This window comes from Watersipora subatra, chromosome 10 (genome assembly GCF_963576615.1).
Source record: "Watersipora subatra chromosome 10, tzWatSuba1.1, whole genome shotgun sequence".
In the NCBI taxonomy this organism is placed as follows: domain Eukaryota; kingdom Metazoa; phylum Bryozoa; class Gymnolaemata; order Cheilostomatida; family Watersiporidae; genus Watersipora; species Watersipora subatra.
In genome coordinates this window covers 55924625-55947121 of record NC_088717.1, presented here as the reverse complement: position 1 = coordinate 55947121, position 22497 = coordinate 55924625, and the positions used below count along the sequence as shown (strand labels likewise).

The 22497-nt window shown below is 35.4% G+C and overlaps 1 protein-coding gene across 1 annotated transcript in view; it reads right to left on the bottom strand.

Moving 5' to 3' along the window:
- The window catches only part of LOC137405635 (phosphoribosylformylglycinamidine synthase-like), a 114523-nt gene that overhangs the window by 89362 nt on the left and 2664 nt on the right, over positions 1-22497 (bottom strand). Inside the window, exons 2-6 of the mRNA XM_068091959.1 lie at positions 17939-18102; positions 15432-15612; positions 14927-15091; positions 12001-12128; positions 4102-4210 (exon numbers count right to left, since the gene is read on the bottom strand). Of these exons, the coding sequence (XP_067948060.1) occupies positions 4102-4210; positions 12001-12128; positions 14927-15091; positions 15432-15612; positions 17939-18077 (722 nt within the window). The 5' untranslated portion in view covers positions 18078-18102. The remainder of the gene's footprint in view (positions 1-4101; positions 4211-12000; positions 12129-14926; positions 15092-15431; positions 15613-17938; positions 18103-22497) is intronic.

The window sequence follows — 22497 nt, the reverse complement described above, 5'->3', positions numbered from 1 at the left end:
GTTCAGAAGAAAAAGATGTGCCCAGACTTCTACCAAAATGATGGCAATAGTCCCGCTCCCTATTGTAAGTGATAAACATACAGTCTCATCAGCATTGAGTAGCGCATCTGCGAGCATAACTGTTTGCTGCCACCTTTCTTACAGGTTTTTAACAAAGATTTGATACATTACTGAGTCAAAAAGACAGCATCTCTACATAATGGCCCAACTAGCTGACACGCTGATGAGTTTGTCACGTGAAACAGGTTGTATTAGGCTCTTTCTAACAAAAACATTAGTTGAATGAAGTCATGTTTGCATGCACATATCAGCTCATGTAAAGACCATGGTTAACTCTATGGTTAACTCCATACCATCCGACAAATGGGAAGCAGCTATAAACAGTCACGACTACAAACAGGAAGAAAATGTATCGTCTGAATGTTCATAGGGTAGCTGATCAGTCTACGACGCATAATTTCTAACACTACCTGTTGGTCCTTGCCAACACCTGAATTTCTAACACTACCTGTTGGTCCTTGCCAACACCTGAATTTCTAACACTACCCTGTTGGTCCTTGCCAACACCTGAATTTCTAACACTACCCTGTTGGTCCTTGCCAACACCTGAATTTCTAACACTACCCTGTTGGTCCTTGCCAACACCTGAATTTCTAACACTACCCTGTTGGTCCTTGCCAACACCTGAATTTCTAACATTACCTGTTAGTCCTTGCCAACACCTGAATTTCTAACACTACCCTGTTGGTCCTTGCCAACACCTGAATTTCTAACACTACCCTGTTGGTCCTTGCCAACACCTGAATTTCTAACACTACCCTGTTGGTCCTTGCCAACACCTGAATTTCTAACACTACCCTGTTGGTCCTTGCCAACACCTGAATTTCTAACACTACCTTGTTGGTCCTTGCCAACACCTGAATTTCTAACACTACCCTGTTGGTCCTTGCCAACACCTGAATTTCTAACACTACCCTGTTGGTCCTTGCCAACACCTGAATTTCTAACACTACCCTGTTGGTCCTTGCCGACACCTGAATTTCTAACACTACCCTGTTGGTCCTTGCCAACACCTGAATTTCTAACACTACCCTGTTGGTCCTTGCCAACACCTGAATTTGAAATAAATTGGTTTCCATTGGATAAAACTCCAATTATATTGTATTTGTTCAAAACTCACAAGTGGTTTATAAGGTAATCAATTGTGAGTGACTACAGTTTTTGTCTTTTGTATTAAAAATCTTTAGGCAAATGCTTGAGTCATCATTAACTGTTCAGGTCCCAGGATAGATTTTAATGAGCACCCGTTGAACCAGTAACGCTTTAAAACAATAAATTTTCATCCTCACTGAAGAGTATTTTCATTGGTCAAGTCGTTTGGAAAAATCATGTAACGTGTGTGCAGCGGTAGCAGATTTCTAGTTTATTTTTGCATGTAGCCCAGCAGAGATGGGCACTGAACATGCTTACTCGAGTAAGACTTAAGACTTAAGGCTCATCTCACAGCTGAATTGAATTGAATCGATTATCTGGTATCTTTTACTTACTGTAGAATCAAATCGGAGCATCCTACCAGTGAAAGTTGAATTGAATCGGCTCTTCACTGTCACCATAACTGAATTTTCTAGTTTCAATAAGCGAAACGACTCGAGTCAAAATGCACCAATGCTTTCCCTTTATTATTTCTACCTCTATGATTATTACTGGGCTGACAGGAAATCCATCATGGACAGCGATATCTTAAGTAACCCAATCTGTTATTTATTGTACACCGAAGTGAAGATGTCAGTGCAGTCCGATGATGCCACAAGACCTCAATATGACTGCATAAATTTTATTGGTTAGTAATGTGTACTACGCGCTAATATATTATAGCTCTACGGTTCGCCTTCACGCTGTCAAGCTTATTTACGCCGTTTTTGTTGTGATTATTGTAATTTTGTTATGTATAAATACATGCTAGTCATCTAGAAAGGTATGTTTATTTTATGCTTATATTGTCATGCTTATATTTATCGTTTTGTCTTCATGAATATTGAATACTCGCCTTAACTCTTTCCCTACGATAAGTCTTCATAGCAGCTTGTCTCAACACCTATACAAAAACATTGATCACGAATCCCAGAGTTAACAGATCCACCCAAAACTTTGCTACAATAAATTTAGGATGTTTGGTTATAATTTTGCCAAACAAAAACGAACCAGTTAGTTTTTACTTTACTCCGAAATCACTGCATGAAATAGCGGTTGAAATCTTTGCATGAAATAGCGGTTGAAATCACTGCAGGAAATAGCGATTAAAATCACTGCATGAAATAGCGGTTGAAATCACTGCATGAAATAGTGGTTGAAATTACAGCATGAAATAGCGGTTGAAATCACTGCATGAAATAGCGGTTGAAATCACTGCATGAAATAGCGGTTGAAATCACTGCATGAAATAGCGGTTGAAATCACTGCATGAAATAGCGGTTGAAATCATTGCATGAAATAGCGGTTGAAATCACTGCATAAAATAGCGGTTGAAATCACTGCATGAAATAGCGGTTGAAATCACTGCATGAAATAGCGGTTGAAATCACTGCATGAAATAGCGGTTGAAATCACTGCATGAAAAAGCGGTTGAAATCACTGCATGAAATAGCGGTTGAAATCACTGCATGAAATAGCGGTTGAAATCACTGCATGAAATAGCGGTTGAAATTACTGCATGAAATAGCGGTTGAAATCACTGCATGAAATAGCGGTTGAAATCACTGCATGAAATAGCGGTTGAAATCACTGCATGAAATAGTGGTTGAAATCACTGCATGAAATAGCGGTTGAAATCACTGCATGAAATAGCGGTTGAAATCACTGCATGAAATAGCGGTTGCCAATTTTTTTGAATTTCTGGTTTAGGATGTATTAAAGAAAAATTGTAAACAGCGACCTAAACGTATTTCTGCTAGTGAAATCCTTCAACATCGGACATAAGATATGTCGGACCACTACATTTTTATATTAGACGGTGTGTCGGCGTTTTAGTCAAACTTAAAAAAATATAGCGTATCTTTTGGTGGCCGATATCCTTAAACTACCAAAAATATTAAACATTCCTATTGTTTGTCAAATGCATTGATTCTTCTGTAGAATTTTTTTCTGATTCTAAAAAACTTACATGAAAGCTTCATGATAAAAACTAGCTTTTACAACAAAAATATCGAGTGTATGCCAGCAAAATATGGTCGGCATGACTAATTCCATCCGAACAAGCAATGAAATCCATAGTGGAAGAGTTTGAACTTGCTATATAAACAGCCAAGGGACTGAGGTAATGCGTGTAGATAAGTTAGTGATTGTGGTTTATTATTATTTTGGTATATTGCCATGAGACAATTTTAGGTAAGAATTGATAGAGAATGATTTTGTCTATTTGAAAGAATTGAATTGATTCAGTAAAGTTAGGATAGCTGAAGAATTGTGAATTGAATTGTGGTGTTTCGCAGTGAATTGTGAATTGAATTGTGGTGTTTTGCAGTGAATTGTGAATTGAATTGTGGTGTTTTGCAGTGAATTGTGAATTGAATTGTGGTGTTTTGCAGTGAATTGTGAATTGAATTGTGGTGTTTTGCAGTGAATTGTGAATTGAATTGTGGTGTTTTGCAGTGAATTGTGAATTGAATTGTGGTGTTTTGCAGTGAATTGTGAATTGAATTGTGGTGTTTTGCAGTGAATTGTGAATTGAATTGTGGTGTTTTGCAGTGAATTGTGAATTGAATTGTGGTGTTTTGCAGTGAATTGTGAATTGAATTGTGGTGTTTTGCAGTGAATTGTGAATTGAATTGTGGTGCTTTGCAGTGAATTGTGAATTGAATTGTGGTGTTTTGCAGTGAATTGTGAATTGAATTGTGGTGTTTTGCAGTGAATTGAGAATTAAATTGTGGTGTTTTGCAGTGAATTGTGAATTGAATTGCTTCTTACACTACCCATGATGCAAAAGAATTGGGAATTAAATTGTTAATTTTTTGATGAGAATAGAATCGAATCATTTTTCAAGCCTTATAAACATCTCTGGGATGTGGTAAATCAAAATTATAGAGTGGCAAGAAACAAACTCACCTGTTAGACTGGGCCAAGTCAAAGCACTCTACATTTGTTGGATTCCTTCCCATTTTATTCTTAAACATGTCTGTATAGAAATCCAAATCCCAGTCATCCATTGCGAGACCTGTGAGCGGACGGATTAGTAATGCATATCCGCTAGAGAAACTTCACTCACTCCTAGCTTAAAGTAAGGTTTGACAGTTTAAATGATTCTCTACTTTGTGTTTTCAAAGATTTATGCTATCTGACTATTCGGCTATTAATCGATATTGCTTAGTATTATATTGTATTGAGAATTGGAGTATTTAGTCTAATGAGTGGTAGGACCACTACTACTCCTCCACAAGATTGGTATATAGAATCATAAAGCTATTGTTGAATATATTGCATATATTATCTATACTATAAGCTACTCTGTACAATCCCCTTGTGACTACTCAATGACAACTACCAAGTAGTCACAAAAGTCAACATTACATTTAGAGACAACTGCTCATAGCTGTTTAAAGGAGAGTGCCAGAGCTTGAACAGCACCTCAGAAAGATGGTCACATAAAATGGATGTCAACTGTATTTTGTTTTTAAATTTGTTATATTTTGCTATAGAGCTTTTAACACGCTTTTATGAAACTAATGCCTTTTTGCTATAAAAGCCAAATTGCCATCAAGCCCCCAATTATATGAGTGGGATATATTTTTATCAATCCAGTGTGCACTCAGTTCAGCATACTAATAAATACTAGTATCTGAGAAAATACAACACCGACTATAGACAGTATTCACAATTAAATCTTTTCATAAAAATACTTTTATGCACTAAGTATTTTCATGAAAATATTTTCATGCAAAATGTCATGGAGACAAAGTTAGATGTAAGATCCACCATGACTAGCAACTACTTCACTCAAATATGACGTGAATGAAAAACTTTAGCTCTCTACATTACTACTGACATTAGTGAGAACAGTATCTCTACGCTTGCTGACTCAACCAACTCCTCTTAAATATCAAGTACCTGGAAGGCAGTAGCGAGGTTAACTTCTCTGTAACAATATAATGCGTGTATAAAATACTTATAGGCAGGTATGGGTACGGCAGATGTTGCTGTAAGAAGTTTTAGTTTGTCAAACTGTCACTGTTGTCTTTTTACGAAAATGAAAGTGATTAGAAGTAACCAAGAACAGCAAATGTAGTTTATGGGCATTTAGAATTGACGGATTTTACTCTCATGGAGACAGAAGGCTAGGTAGACCAGATGCCTGCTGATAGTGAGTGTATAAATCTTTATCAGTTAGATTGAAAACCTGCAACTATCTAACTTTTAAATTTATTCTATTGGTTAAAAAGCTAAGCCATATACACGAGTGTTTAGGGTTGAACCTAATGCAGACAAAAGCTTACTCCACAATTAACGATAAATATGATTAAAGAACATATCAAATGCATGCAATTTTTTTAGTGAATCTCAAAGTATTTTGTAATAATAAGAATGCCTTTTTGCATCGATTTTAACAATCAAAAATATTTGAAACGATGTGGGTGTGGGTTTTTATAATAAAACTGACGAACTAATGAAATGGTTGCAAGCCACTTGCCATTGTTGGACTGGTCAGTACAAAATTGTTGGAGTTACTATCACGGTAACATAAAATCGATCATACATAAATGAAACCAGCTTTCATTTTGCTGCCAAAATGAAAGCCGAAATGTCCATCAGTAGTATGTAGAGAGCAGATCTACACAAAAAAGTGACGGATCCAGCGGGGGGATAGAAAAAGGGGGTTGCGAATTAAATTGGCTAGGGGTGTAGATTGAATTGCGTGGAGTTGAATGAGATGTTGGGGTTTGGGGGGAAATTGTGGTGTAGAGTAGGGGGTTGAATTCGAGGGGGTATGGATCCGCTCCCGGCGTAATCGGCGGATTATCTGTGGATGAGTCATCCGATTAGTGGGGGATGAGTCATCCGATTAAACGTGGATTATCACGGGATTAGTTGGGGGAATCGTTGCGGATTAGTCGGCCGAATCGTCGCGGATTATCGGTGGATTAGTGGGGGGTGAATATCTGGGACATCGAGGGCTGGTTGGTTTTCCGGAGTGGATCTCGCGGATTATCGAGGAGAGCGAGAGATTACCGGATGAGTGAGGGGGTTAATATCTGGGACACCGAGGGGTTGATTTTCCGGAGATTGTTATATATTTGAAACATTGAATATATATGAGAAAGTGTTTATGTACAAAGTTATTTTTTGAAGATTTGATGATTTTGTAATGTTGAAGCTCTTGAATGGTTAAGAATTTTAAGGAATTTATTTTCGGTTTTTTTGTATTTTTTTGTATGTAAGATTGAAATTTGTTGGAGAAATTAATATGTTGAATGAAAGATCAGTTTTATTACAAAATTATTCACTTTAAAAGATATATTTATATGTATTATTCATTATTTCCATCATCATTTTGTTTCAATAAAAATAAAATAGTTTATGTTTAACTTGAAATATATGAAAATGTTCAAGTAGATAGGACACAATAAAGATAATATAGTATAAATGAAACATTGAATATATATATGAGAAAATGTTCATGTACAATCTTTATAACGAAGTTTGTATCGAGTTGTTTATCATTCACTCATCGTCATCGGAAATATCTATGATAGCAGATTCCTTTTTGCATTGTGAACTCTCGTAAAAACTGCTTGCTTCTTCATATCTCATGACTACTACATCGTAGTATTCGCGAGTATTGTGAGATGTTACTAGTCCCTTGTATATAATGATACCCGGATAATTTTCTTTCAACGAAAGGGCATATCTCGAAGGCATCGTTAAAGTTCCTTGAACTTCCTCTCCATCAACTTTGGTTGAAAATGCTACAGTTGGTACCACATTCACCTTGCCTTCAGCATCTTTGTATTCACTTGTTCCAACATTGTGATAGTAGAAAATAGATGGTGCTTTGAACTCCTTGAGATGACGACTCTCGAAAAGTTGTTTAAGTTTTTCAAGTCTCTTCGTTCTCAGATTGGCTAGAGTGCGTTTCATTTCCAAGGGAGTTGAGGTTCCTTCTGTTACTCGTCTTAAGTCATGGTAACTTCCCTGTCCATTACTCTTAGGTTTTAATCCAAGATATACCATAATACTTGGATAAGACAGCGATTCATCTAAAAATCGTTTTGGAGCAAATACAGCAGTAGATTTACTAATCCCATTTTCCACATAGTTGAAGTGAATGATACAGCACGCTCCATGGATCGAATGAGCTTCTTCCGTTTTTGTCACCTCCATAATCAATCCTACTGAAAGGTCTGTCATTTTCTGCAGTGATTTTGCTTCCATTAAAGTATCCTTACTTAATGTTCTTAACTTGTCTGCCATATCTTTTGCCCTTTGCTCCAAATTCGTTACGATTTGGTCGGATGTCTTCTTCTTCGTTGGAGGAGTCCTGTTAGAAAGAGTTACAGGTGAAATTTTCTTTTTCGACATCTTCACTGTTCGATCCAGGTTTTATCACTCCAGATTGAGTATTATCCTCCATAGTTGTGTAGTGTGATAATTCTCTGAGATTGAATGAAGAATTGATATCGTTTTAGTAAAATTCTGCTGGTTATATACAATTCTCCTCATCAAATGATTAATGAGTTTTGATAAATTTAGCTGCATCATCCATAATATCAGAAGACTTTTCGCGAAATTGAAAAACGCGAAATTCAATTTCGCGAAAGTTGACTATATAATATATATAATGTGTAATTTCGCGAAATCCAATTTCGCGAAATTCACTTTCGCGAAATTCAATTTCGCGAAAGTTGACTATATAATATATATAATGTGTAATTTCGCGAAATCCAATTTCGCGAAATTCACTTTCGCGAAATTCAATTTCGCGAAAGTTGACTATATAATATATATGTGTAATTTCGCGAAATTGGATTTCGCGAAATTCACTTTCGCGAAAGTTGACTATATAATATATATAATGTGTAATTTCGCGAAATCCAATTTCGCGAAATTCACTTTCGCGAAACTCAATTTCGCGAAAGTTGACTATATAATATATATAATGTATAATTTCGCGAAATCCAATTTCGCGAAATTCACTTTCGCGAAATTCAATTTCGCGAAAGTTGACTATATAATATATAATGTGTAATTTCGCGAAATCCAATTTCGTGAAATTCAATTTCGCGAAAGTTGACTATATAATATATATAATGTGTAATTTCGCGAAATCCAATTTCGCGAAATTCACTTTCGCGAAACTCAATTTCGCGAAAGTAGACTATGTAATATATAATTTCGTGAAATCCAATTTCGCGAAATTCACTTTTCGCGAAATTCAATTTCGCGAAAGTTGACTATATAATATATATATATTGTGTAATTTCGCGAAATCCAATTTCACGAAATTCACTTTCGCGAAATTCAATTTTCGCGAAAGTTGAGTGAGACAAGATGGATTAGAAGTGATTTATAGCTTTTGTCCGGGTTCCACCTCCTTGAACTTGACTAGTATAAATACAGCCAAGTTTGATGGGCTCACCATTATCGAGACTTTTTTTTTTCCAGGAGTTATTATACATGAAATTCTCAGAACTTCGAACTATTTCTATACCTAACTGGATTATATATCTCACAAAAGTTTGGATTAATTCTACAATTTGGATATCTACGTATAATCTTCTCTCAAAACTTTGGATTATCTCTGTTTCACCGGATTATATATCTCCGAAATTTGAATACAACAAGGAAATGTATCCGGCATCTTCCCATTCAGAAGGAGACTGGAGCAAATCTGATGAGGTAAGTTGATTTACAATAATTGGTGGAAAAAATTTTTTAATGAATGAATAAATGTAGAGAGAATAGTAAAATGAGATTTTTAATTCTTGGCAGCTGGAAATCTTCCTCAAAGATGTTCAAGCTTTCACGAGAGCATAATTTAATTTCATCGGAAAATTCTACTCCTTCCACTTCAATTGATAATAGAGAAAGAAGCAGAAGTAGGGAAAGAAGTGCATCATCCGTTTCAGCTAATAAATATATCTGCTTAGAATGTTCGACTTCATTTAACACCACTTCATGGAATAATTCTCAATATACTGATTACTCATGATGATCCCTCACACTACATGGAACTAGCAAGTCTACTAGTTTAATCTATTTAAAGGATCCATGGGTGCTTTACCACTTCATGGAATAATTCTCAATATACTGATTACTCATGATGATCCCTCACAGTGCATGGAACTAGCAAGTCTACTAGTTTAATCTATTTAAAGGATCCATGGGTGCTTTACCACTTCATGGAATAATTCTCAATATACTGATTACTCATGATGATCTCTCACAGTGCATGGAACTAGCAAGTCTACTAGTTTAATCTAATTAAAGGATCCATGGGTGCTTTACCACTTCATGGAATAATTCTCAATATACTGATTACTCATGATGATCTCTCACAGTGCATGGAACTAGCGAGTCTACTAGTTTAATCTGATTAAAAGATCCATGGGTGCTTTACCACTTCATGGAATAATTCTCAATATACTGATTACTCATGATGATCTCTCAACTTCGAAAATAAATAAAAAATTGTGTTGTATATAGACTTCGTAGTGAGAGTAACTGAATCTTTTGTAAATTTATTCCAATCAACATTTTAAAACATTGAGAATTGTACAATCAACCGAATCTTTCTTAGATTCATCTCATGCGAAATTGCAAAATATTGTAAGTTATACAAAACTTATATTCGGTAAATCATCCGTTAATAGTAAATTCAATCCTGTACGATATAACAACATATAATCACTATAAAATTCAATCATATTAACAATTCCTTCACCAAAATTATATCACCGAACAGTTTCCTCAAGTAATCAATGTCTTGATATACAGAGATTGTAATCCTTGCTTATTTTCTCTCTAAATTCCTTCAGATTGCAGGCTCCATCAATCTTAAATAGTTTCAATTCTGAAGAAGACCTAGACTCCTTATAAATCTCATTTCGATCCAAGATCATGAGAGCTGGTACGCTCCATTGAAACGATGAGGAAATGTTATACATTTGAGGATTGATGATTGAACATAATGTCACACGCTCCCCCTTGCACTCGATAACGAATTGCAAAGCAATCTCATTATTGTTATTTGCGTCAGTCTTATTTGCTTGTATTACTTCTAAAGAGGCTGGAATATCCAACTCTTTTAGATCAACCCATTTCCATGGTTCTTGCACGTTCTCGGTTTTAAAAACTGTTGAAGTGGGTGACGATGTTTTCTTCACACCTTCCGTATAACTATCCTCGGTTTCAAATAACCGCTTTACTACCGAACTTTTCCTGAGTGAACTTCGTAATAACATAGGTTTATTTGATCTAGACTTGGTTGGTCTTCTACATCGTCTTTGTTTTATATTCAATTGGGATATTCTTTCAGAAATATTGTCGAATTTCATAGTACGTGAAGTTGAGTCCTCGGAAGCTCCAATAACATTCAGCACTGACTAGTAACGTATCGTGAATTTATATATTTTCTTTTTAAAAAGTGGTGGATCCATAACAGTGGTGGATAATTTTCAGAAATTTATGAAGTTTACAATCGAAGTGAATAATAAGAGGTTCTTACTTTAACCGAATTATCTAATCCGTCTGTAAACCCTATCGAGAATATCGAGCTCCAACCGCGAAATTCAATTTCGCGAAATTACACATTATATATATTATATAGTCAACTTTCGCGAAATTACACATTATATGTTATATAGTCAACTTTCGCGAAATTGAATTTCGCGAAATTGAATTTCGCGAAATTGAATTTCGCGAAAGTGAATTTCGCATTTGAATTTTTTTGTAACATTTATAGTTTATATTTTATAATAAAAACTTATCTCTCATTCAACCAAATATATAACATTCTCCGGAAAATCAACCCCTCGGTGTCCCAGATATTAACCCCCTCACTCATCCGGTAATCTCTCGCTCTCCTCGATAATCCGCGAGATCCACTCCGGAAAACCAACCAGCCCTCGATGTCCCAGATATTCACCCCCCACTAATCCACCGATAATCCGCGACGATTCGGCCGACTAATCCGCAACGATTCCCCCGACTAATCCCGCGATAATCCACGTTTAATCGGATGACTCATCCCCCACTAATCGGATGACTCATCCACAGATAATCCGCCGATTACGCCGGGAGCGGATCCATACCCCCTCGAATTCAACCCCCTACTCTACACCACAATTTCCCCCCAAACCCCAACATCTCATTCAACTCCACACAATTCAATCTACACCCCTAGCCAATTTAATTCGCAACCCCCTTTTTCTATCCCCCCGCTGGATCCGTCACTTTTTTGTGTAGATCTGCTCTCTACATACTACTTCCATCTTACTCAGCGAAAACAGATCTCTAATATATTGATATCAGTCAATACCAACAAAGTAAAACCAATAAAATGGCTAATACAAACAAGCCTTAAAGGATTCTGCTAAGGTATGAGCAAATGAGTATAAGATTGTAGACTAGATCTTCAGATAACAGGTTTAAAGTCCTGGCACACGCAGAGACATTTATTAAACCTAAAATGTGTTCATGACCCTACAAAACGAATTACTTGCAGAAATAATTTATTTATTTGTATATCCTTCTAGTAATTGCATTTTTATTGCTCAGTTAGCACAATTTTATGAAGCCCATAAAACAAAAACACACTACATATGTTGTGTTTTTAAGCGGCAAATGTGTTGTGTTACTGTGTCACACAAAAACCTTCAACCACCTGACAATTATAGCCTGACAACTCCAGTAAGATAGACTCAGTTAAATGATTCTCATTTGCTGCACACATGGGAACTGGCAGACTTTATAAACAAACTTCTATCACAAAAATTCTTAAAAGCTTCTCACCCATATCTTGGTTGACTTCAGTCAATGCCTTGCGTCCATCCTTCAGAATGTTCACCTCATAGACAGGTGATGGCTTAGTTGATAGTGCAAAAGAGTCAATAGGCCTCTCATATACTATTTCAGTCATTCTAAAAAATTAGACTGCTTCTGATCAAAGGGACCACATTTTATGACCACTTTTCTTGCAGATGTTTGACTATCTGTAGCTATTGCGTTATTTACAAGGTTTACCAAAACTGCAATCATGGCCATTACAGCAGTACTTCAGATATTTGTAGACCCTTTTTATCCACATTACCAATAAAATAATCGTTCATCTATATACATATATATAAACCTTAAAGTTTGTATTTATATGTCCTTTGGGATAGCTATTAAAATTTTATAATGAAAAAGCCGTATCACAGAAGATTTGTTCTTGGAACCTCCTATTCTCCAGGCATATATATGCCTTACCAATTTAGCTACGCGAAATTACTGGAATCATTGGGCAATATATGTCGCTATGTAGGTGAAAATACGCTACCGTTCCTTGTTACAGCAGCACAATGTAATTCTTGCTCTCCCGTGAGAGCAAGTAGTTAGCTCTTATTAATAAGCTTACTCAAATTAGCCATTGGCAATGTGCCATGCTAATGGCAAGTGACAGGCAACTACATTACCTTTCATTGTTTATAAGCTGATTTTCAACGTCCGTGCAACGTCAAGCATTTTGCTAGTTCCATTCTATTTTTCATGTTAAGACCTTTGTATTTTATCAAGTATATTTGGCAGTTTTCACGAGTAAATACTGTAAGAGTTTTAAATAAAATGCCGGTGTTTAGCAGTCAAAGACGAAATTCACCTTATCTGCAATCTAACAGTGAGTGCTCATCAGATAAAGAAAATTAGCAGTGATCAGAAGTTAATCAAAACAATTTGGGGGCTAGAAAATGGGTGATCGTTAAAGATTGTTGATGAGTATTTTATTGGGGCAGGTAAATTAACACTTTAAAGCCTAGGCCCAAGATAACTCAAAAATATGTTTCTCCAATCGGTCCTCGTAAACATAGTTTCACTTTGTTTTTACACACTTCCGGTTTACGCAAAATTACGAAATTTTTGTGGCTTTGTCTGGTATAGGATTTTGCAATGCCAACACCCTGGGCCTGAGATAACTTGGAAATGGGTTTTTCCACCTGAACCTACGCCCAAGCAAATTCGAACCAATAGTTTCGCTTTGTTTTCACGTACTTTCGGTTGACGAAGGACTACGAAATTTTTTGTGACTTTTGTGTTATAGGATTTTAATATAATCCTGAAGTTTGATCACTTTATAAGGCATATATTTTCAGCATAGTTCAACAGTTTTAAGTTGATTAAACAATCAGTTTTGGGAAACTGCCAAAATTCGGAGGGCACTTCCAACCGACTGAAAAATGATTAATGGCTGCCATCAGAACATTTGCTTCTAATGACATCTGATTGAAACTTATAGTAATGAAGAACAACTAGGTAGGCTAACTAGAAAAGCAAACTAGAAAGCTTTTTCTCCTCAGCAAGAAAAGCTTTACACTAAACCTGTTTGTTTTTCTATTCATAAAAATATACACACTATCAGACTCGGTTTACACAAACCCTTGTTTTTTCAGTTGCCTCTAAAACATCCCATATTTGAAAGAGTATGAAAAAATCTAGTTAATATATTTTATTTCAGTTTTTTCTATTGGGTTTTACAAGCTTGGAGCTTTAATATGAAATTCAATTCAAAATAATTGTACTATTCTACTGTAAGTATCCTCACAGTAGATTGAAAGTTAGTAATACGTCTAGGATCAGGGGGGCGTGTTCGCGTATAAAAGGTTGGGCTTCTGAGTGTAAGGCATTTGTTTACATTTGTAATGAGCACAATATGGATCATGGGTGTAATCCTTGGTCAGGGTGGTGTCCAGCTCCTCCCAACCATAAACTCAATTATGTGCAACAGTAAGAAAGAAACAAAAATAATGCACTTCAACTGAAATAAAACAATTAGGAAAGAAGAGAACCAATAAATTTGCCTAATCTTAGTCACCTTGAACTCCGAACGGTATTATTGGATTATCAACGGATTATCAACGGTTAGCCTGTGTAAAAATAACAATGTATTGTTAAGAAACAAGACTAGAGCTAAACCTCAACTTATAATCACCTTCATTAATGTTTTTCGACATGATTTAGTTGATATCTTTCTTGACATCCATTAGAAGTAATTTTCAACATTCAATGCTCGAAGCTTCTAAAAACGTACAATTTTGAAAGTCAAGACACACACAGTTCTCCTTCACATAAATTAGTTGGAGTAGTATTGAACTTCATACTTTCTTTTTGGGTTTTAAAATCATAAATTAAAAAAACTAATTTGAGTGGTAGTTGTGATAAACAAAAGATGAAGGCAATGCTGGCTTTAGAATCAAAGCATGAAATAATACAAAACAGGAAAGAATTTTAAAATAAAACACCCATATCAGTTCACCACCTCTACCTTTAATGCATGTCTTCCGTATTGCCAAAATTACACATTCACATACCCGTCTTTAACACGAAAAGGAAAGTGACAATAAAAGCCTCTTTTTATAGTTTATTATAATATTAGTTTAGTTTCTTACACATAATTTAGTTCTGTACATTTATTCTTTGCATAGTTTTATATAACACATTTGTTTTAATATTTTATGAAATCAGTAAAGTATTTGTTATCAAGTTTTCAACTGTTAACTGAATTATACAAAATACCAAGTATTCTTACAAGATGTCCTCCAACTTACAAAGGGTTTTGACACAGAAAGAAAACCTCACAAGAGATTAATTTATTGAGGTTTTATAACGTTTGAAAATATTCTATAAAAAAGAATGAGCACCAACTATTGCTGAAGCTCCAGAGGTTTTATGGAGCCACACCACTCACTGATCATGCAGCATAGAAATAATCTTGTTCTTTACTTCTTCTACGACTGGGTTGGAGGTGATTAGGCGGTATCTCCTTGATCTTTCCATCCTTGAGACAAAGTCAAGACCGGCGTATGCGCAGATGGCGACAGCATTAGTTGACCAAGGAGTCGAGTAGTTCAACCTGAGTTATCAGAGAGTCTGAATCATAACAGTAAAGACTTGAAAAACTTTATTTACTTGAAAGAGTCTGACACAACGCAAGTTGGTATGATCTGTCTTGGAAGAATGTGGAAGTCCTTGTTTGGTAGTGCTCAACATGTCACTTTTAAGTAAAGCTATTACTCTACATGATTAGCAAGGTATTGTAGAGCTGCAAAAGATAGTAAATCTATCATAAAACCACAAGGCAGGCAAAATACAGTTTCTGCTTACATTTGTCCCGAGTCATTTGTCACGCAGAAACAATCTTTATCAATTAGAAGCATAAAACGTCTGCCAAAAACTTCACCTATATAGCATACCTTGGCCCAATTTCAAACTGTGTTGAGAATTCATCCATACACTGAAAGCTCTCTACACCCTCTCCAAGCTGCGAAATGCCGCTGACACGCCCCAACCTTTTGTCCAGATTTTTTGATTTATGCTCAGAAAATGGCTGTTCAATGAGCCACTTGAGTACAGCGAGGTCATCATCACTCGGTTCTGTAAAGTATAACATATCAGTATATTAACATCTTGTCTCCTATATAAACGTTAATACAGTTTAATCAGCAGATGGGCACCAAAAAGAAATTGGAATATTTACTGCCAGCGCTTTGATGCACTTGGGGAACTCCACACACTACTCGCGACAAATTTGCTGAGCTAAAACACTATGAACAATATTTATATATACCAGGATATTTTTATCTACCAAATGATTTGTGAAGTCTTAACACTTATAAGATAAAATAAAATATTGCAAAGTTCAAAGGAGTAGACACTTCTGGAAACACTTTAAATTGCTACTTTCATATACACTTTTCCATATTTTTCTCAACTACGGTCAGACGAGAATCTAAATCCAACATGCTTCATAAAAATACTTCCAGTCAAACCTCTACTTACTCTACAGTCAACCCTCTACTAACTCTACAGTCAACCCCCTACTTACTATACAGTCAAACCTCTACTTACTCTACAGTCAACCCTCTACTTACTCTACAGTCAACCCTCTACTTACTCTACAGTCAACCCTCTACTTACTCCACAGTCAACCCCCTACTTACTCTACAGTCAACCCTTTACTTACTCTACAGTCAAACCTCTACTAACTCTACAGTCAACCCCCTACTTACTATACAGTCAAACCTCTACTTACTCTACAGTCAACCCTCTACTTACTCTACAGTCAACCCTCTACTTACTCTACAGTCAACCCTCTACTTACTCCACAGTCAACCCTCTACTAACTCTACAGTCAACCCCCTACTTACTATACAGTCAAACCTCTACTTACTCTACAGTCAAACCTCTACAGTCAACCCTTTAATAACAAACAGTAAGAGCCTCTACTTATGAGCATTTTAACATCAAATTTTTTCAACAAATGATGCAAAATTTACCAGATATTAGATTCTACACCAAATGTAATTCCATCAGATGGAGCAGTCAGTGTTTTAAAACGCTGCAATTTTTTAAACCAGTACATTTGCATGTAGTTATCCTTCACATAGTTTGGCCCAACAGTATTTAAATGACATAAAACAATGCTTCACATCTTCGATTTTTAGTTTTAAAAACTATGGATTTCTGTTGAGAAGCAAGAGCTACAGAGACTTGCCGGGCTGCCTCAAAACTTGACAATATTTGCTTGACTCATTACAACACTCTAAAGTTGGACGAAACAAACATCTTAGAATCAAACAGAAAGTGAGAGCAATGTAGGAAATTGAAACTTGAGGCAACGAAAATGAAGATCAGTCAATTTAATTTGAAGTTCAAACAGAAAGTTAGAGCAAGCTATGTGGTGTATTGCTATAACCAGTTCTACATATGCACCATCCGTCTTTTGTATCATCAAGGCTACACCTCCATTTACCTGCCTTTAAGTCAGGGCTTCATGTTTGGATGTGCTCGCACCCCCAATTGGAAACAACAGCTTACATCCCTAAAGACTGCGAGATGCTGTTCGCAGTCTTAGCAGGGTGCAAGAATCAGTCCTGAAGATGAAAAGAGTGTACTTGTCATCTCAAAAACTTTCCTATGTAGACCCCGATTTTCATGTCTTTCATGCATCAAAAATAAATATTGTAATGCCATCAATCTTGAAAATGATCCGCACATTTCACTTATTAACAAGGAAATACATTTCGATCAGATAATAGCAGAGAAGAGGCAGAAAAAAAGTCAACGATCATAAAGAGTGTTTTTTATTTTTTGCTGCTGTGTCCAAACGGTGTACTTTTTTTAAATTGACCTTCCAATAACGTACTGTCGGCTTTTTATCATGTTTTGAGCCTTTTTGTTTGATTCAAAGAAAAGCGAGATTGTCCTCGTCCGGTGTAAGGGTTCGACGATGAAAAGGAATAGAGAAATGCTGCTTTAAGGTAAGGTGAAAATAAAAACTGTTTCATTGACTATAATTTTATTGATATGCTTTGCCACTATTAATGTAGTTTTGTCTTTCATGACGCTTTTGCTTTAATGTTATGTGTAATTATCACCCGCAGTATGTATTTAGAAATCATGTAGACTTGCACTGTGGAACCAACTTGAGTGATGCTGTTCTCGAAAGCAGCCTTTCACATACTCAGCCACCTAGTAGCCGCATCGAAAACTGTCTTATATGCTCATATCTCAAATTGGTCTCATATTACGAAGCAAAAAATGGTTGCTCAGAATTTTTCTTGAATCTCAAAGTTCTCATTGGAAAAATCCTTATGTCGAGGTATGACAGTACTAGAACAAATTAGCTTGGTAGGCCTATATAGAAGCTTGGCAGCACACATTACCCAATAATGGTCAGGTAATAAAAGTGAAATAGTACTTCTCTCTCCACAGTCTATGTAGAAGCAGTATTCAAATCTCGCCTCGAAGAGCGATATAGCGCATTCAGAGAGAATATCCTTGATATCCTGAACTTCACTGAGTAGCTTCACAGGAAGATAGAGCTTCACCGTAGGCATAGTTCAGCACACGCCAGTTCCAATACTGTAACCAACCATCCAAGCTGAGGATAGTTTTGCAATGAGTTGAACTATGTTCATTGATTCAATATAGCCCCAGAAAAAGCTGATTAGCAAGTCAGACTGTTTTATGTTGTATATAATACAAGTTTCTGTGTGCTTTAACTGTTTAAGTTCTGAACTGTGGATATTCTAGTTGAAGTTTAGGCGGTATTTTTAAGATTTTCAATATTCACCTAAACCTATTTAACGGCTATAACAAGTTTATAAACGTCTTTTAGTCTTCCCTTCATTTAACAAGGGCTTTTAATCTACACAGCAGCAACAGAAATAGTCAATACAAGTGATACCGATAGCATAAATTTAGTTAGTGGTTTATGTTGTTTGGGTACAAGGTGATGTACAGTAGATGTTCTATGGCCCACTGTTTCATAGCAACCTAACTAAACTTTGTATTTTCAGTTCTATACAGAAGCTTATAACAATATTAACAGTTAACTGCATCACACAATATTTTATTAAAAGCTCAGAGAACAACTTTGCAAAGTCTGCTGTTTTTAAACATCGCCAATTAGTTCAAAAATCAGCATATCTTTTGCTGTTTATATTCACCATCTCAAACAATTAGGACAATTAGATAAAAGACTATTTACCAAACTTCACTAAGTTTCCTACTATCTCAGTACGACACTGAGATTGAAGTTCTTGCACGATTGCGCTCCTTAAAAGAAGTAGAGTTTGAACAAATTCCTTTTCTCCAGATAGTTTTAATGTACCATTACATATACAATGAACATATGTTTGGTGTAAAAATTTCACAAAAGTTACGAACTTTGTCAACATTGTTTTCAGGCGTTGCAAATTGGGCAATGCTTTCAATGTCATCAAATCATACTAAACTGAAAGCTATGTGTCAACATATACTACCTGAGTGTGTAAGTATAACACATGCACACATCTGCCAGTTGAGTGTCTGAAAAATGTTTGAATCTTGAACAACATACTTGATACAGCTAAAAAACAATCACCATGTTTGTGCTTGTCAAATGCTTGTAAACTATTTTAATTGAATACAAACATCCATACGATCATTCCTGTTTAAAACATGTATGTACATGTATATAAAAAAGTAAACATGTAAAAATTGTACGCTCAAAACAGCTTATTGAAATATGCAAATAAAACTATGATAAAAGTGCTTGGGTCTAATACAAAGTTTTTTGGGGCTTTTTAGGATTTCTAACTCAGGCTGCACAATGCAACTTATTACCTGAGAAGAATTTATTGACCTTTTGTCAAATTCACGCTAGTGAAATGAATTATTGGCACTTATCAATAATTCATCAGTATCATTGAAATTGCTGTGGCAAACACAAGCATTTACAAAACTGACCTAGTAACAGCATACATCAAGCCATAAACAACAATTAGCAGAACAGCGAGATGGACAAAAAGGTTTGTAGCAGAAGAAAGAGATTGGTACAAGATTGCATTTCAAAGGTATCCAGGCTAAAATAAGCTGTAAATAAACTACTTGACATGGTTTCAAAAATATTTGAAAGTTTTTGTGAAAAATTATGGCTAGGTCTGTTGTCAGAATTCAAGACATGGAAGGCCATATAATATTTTCAAATCCTAAAAATAGTTGAAATGCTTGAATGAAGGCAAAGTGCTTTTCTAGGTAAGTTTATAGTTTATACTATAGTAGAAACAGGTTTATACAATTTTAAACAAGTACAAATATTTCATCTGCAGTAGATGTGAAAACAAATCTTTATGAGTCCATTTAGGTTTAAGTTCTTTTATACTGGATTGTTTTATACTTGTTTTCATTAAATCATTCTTTGTTATTTTGAATTATGGTGACGTAAGGACAATAAAAGCATGTCCTCATGAACAACTCATTTGGCTATAAGTTATATTACCATCAACATGCTGTTATTGTGTGGTCAAAAATTTCCAAAGCAAAAAGGATTGATCTCCATGGCGCACATTTTTCCTTTATTTGTTGAGAGTTAGTTTTATATGAGGTCACGTTTTGCCAATTTTAATCTTGAAACATCCTGGCAGTCAGATCACCTCAAACATCAAAAACAATCACAAATAATAGAAAAATAGTGATAATTTCTGATAAAATCTACTAAAATTCTGTGCAAGTTCATCTTTAAGTAGTAAAACAGTAATGACAGAAATGGTCAACAGAACCGTTTTTATAAGCTTAGGGTTGTGAGAAGGCTCTGAAAAAAATAACCTCAAAGAACAGCCACGTCAAATGGCATGATTACTCTAAAAGAATGACTGTTGGCATGAGGGCAGTTTCTTGTTAATCTAGCAAAGATTATACTGATTAAAACAAGCTATCTGCTTAACTGATCATATTTTAAAAATCATTTACGAGTTGCTAAAATTTATCATATTTGACTTATTGAATTTCTATCTATCAGAATAACAGTACGTATTTACTCCTACTAGCTACTAGTGGTTATTAGTTCTGTTTAGCATTTTTCCATTTGCTTTTCTTCTGTGAAAAGAAATATGTATTTATTTGTTATAGCATTCGAAGTGATGGTCCTTTCATATTAGATGTAGTGTTTCACAGACTTTATAATAGTGTCAAATATTATAAATATAATATTTGTACAAATTGCAGTTCTTACATGACGATTTTTAGTTTTGTTTCAAGAAAAACGTGTTTGCAAAGTAAGCAGTAAAGGGAGCTGTGATTGGATAGTTCTAGGAGTCAAAACTCGAGTCCACTAATTCTGTAGCGTAAATAATGATACAGTTGTTAAGCAGCTTCAATTTGTGTTTTGCTAACAAGAAAAAAAAACAATGAAATGCTAAGCTTCAATAGTTTTTCAAACAATTTTCACGGAAGTAACCTGTTTATTTATCAACCATAATTATGAGAGCAACAGTAGTCCAGAACTTTACTGAAAAAGTATTTTGACACTGACAGATTGATCTAGCAAAAAGTCGAGTTCCCGTCTGCTGGTTTCATCAGGTTATACCACAGGTAGGTAGATTACTATGAACTCGATCAGTTTTAGCAAAACAAATGAATAGGTTTCAACTCCATTTTGTTGGCTTGGGCAGGTTGTATCCTGAGATGCAGCAAGTTTAATGCACTCTCAGTGAGTTAGTTTTAGCTTCTAATATTATCGACTTCCATAAGTTGTGTCACAAAATGTGTTAGGTGCAGAGCATAGCTGTTTTAGCAGAGGTTAACAAGTTAGGTGCAGAGCATTGCTGATCTAGCAGAGGTTAACAAATTAATTGCATTTCTCTAGTTCGCTCTGGCAAGCATTAATCTAGTCATACCTCAAATCAAGACAGTGGTAAATGCAAAGATACAAAAAGACACAAAAAATAGATGTCCTTTTTTACACCACTGAAAAAATTTGTTAACACGTTTTATTTCTTGATACATATCAGAGGCAACACTACCATAGACAAAAACATAAAATAGCAGTTTAGACTGAATGCTCAACTTGAACTGTTTACTTAAATAAGCTGAATAAAGCTTTCTTGTGATTACTTATGATGATTACTTATTGATTATGGCATGTGAATTATACAATATTTTATTTTATTGTTTTACTTTTCACCGCTGATGGTTTGTTTTACAACTGCATAAAATAACTAATCATTATTTGATCGATAAACATTTATATTGAATGTGAAGTAAATTCGAACAAAACACTCTTGTTATCACAAAAAAAGGCAGACCAACTAGGTAGGTCCTAGCTGGGCCCTCTTTTCCATATCAAGAGAAAAAAATTTGTGCACCTAGCAACTATTGGTTTCACTTGTTTATTCCTGTGATTTAGCAAGGATGCTCCTTGGTTGCGCGGTGAGTATTGCGTCACTTTAACCACCGTGTGTATGGGTAGGTAGCTTGTATGTTTCAAGTCGAGCTATTTTTTAAGTATTTTTCAAGTTTCAAGTAACAGAAACGCATCAGAAGCGAATTTAATTGATAAAAAATTTGTTGTTTTTGTTGTTAAAAACATAAATTAGAATTATATCATGTTTTATTTCTAAATGCGGCAAAGAGCTCAGCAATCCAAACTCTGTAAAACTGACTAACCAGCACACGAGAAATATTTAGCCAATCAGAGGCAATGATTTTCAACAAAAGTTTCAGATGCCTCAATTATGTATGTAAGAGGTCATCAGCAGTTACATCGTTTGCCTAGTTACCAGAAATACATGTTTCTGTGACTATATTGTTCAGGCAGACCAGTCACATGATGATTATCATTGTTATGGCTTGGTTTTTTTAGCAATCCTACCTTTGAGTAGGTTCAACTGCATTTCACCATGCTGAACAAGAACAAGTTTGGACCAATCTTTGTCTAAATTCTACAAGGATGCTATGTATATATACGAAACCCTGTCCTAGGTTTTTCCGACTAGC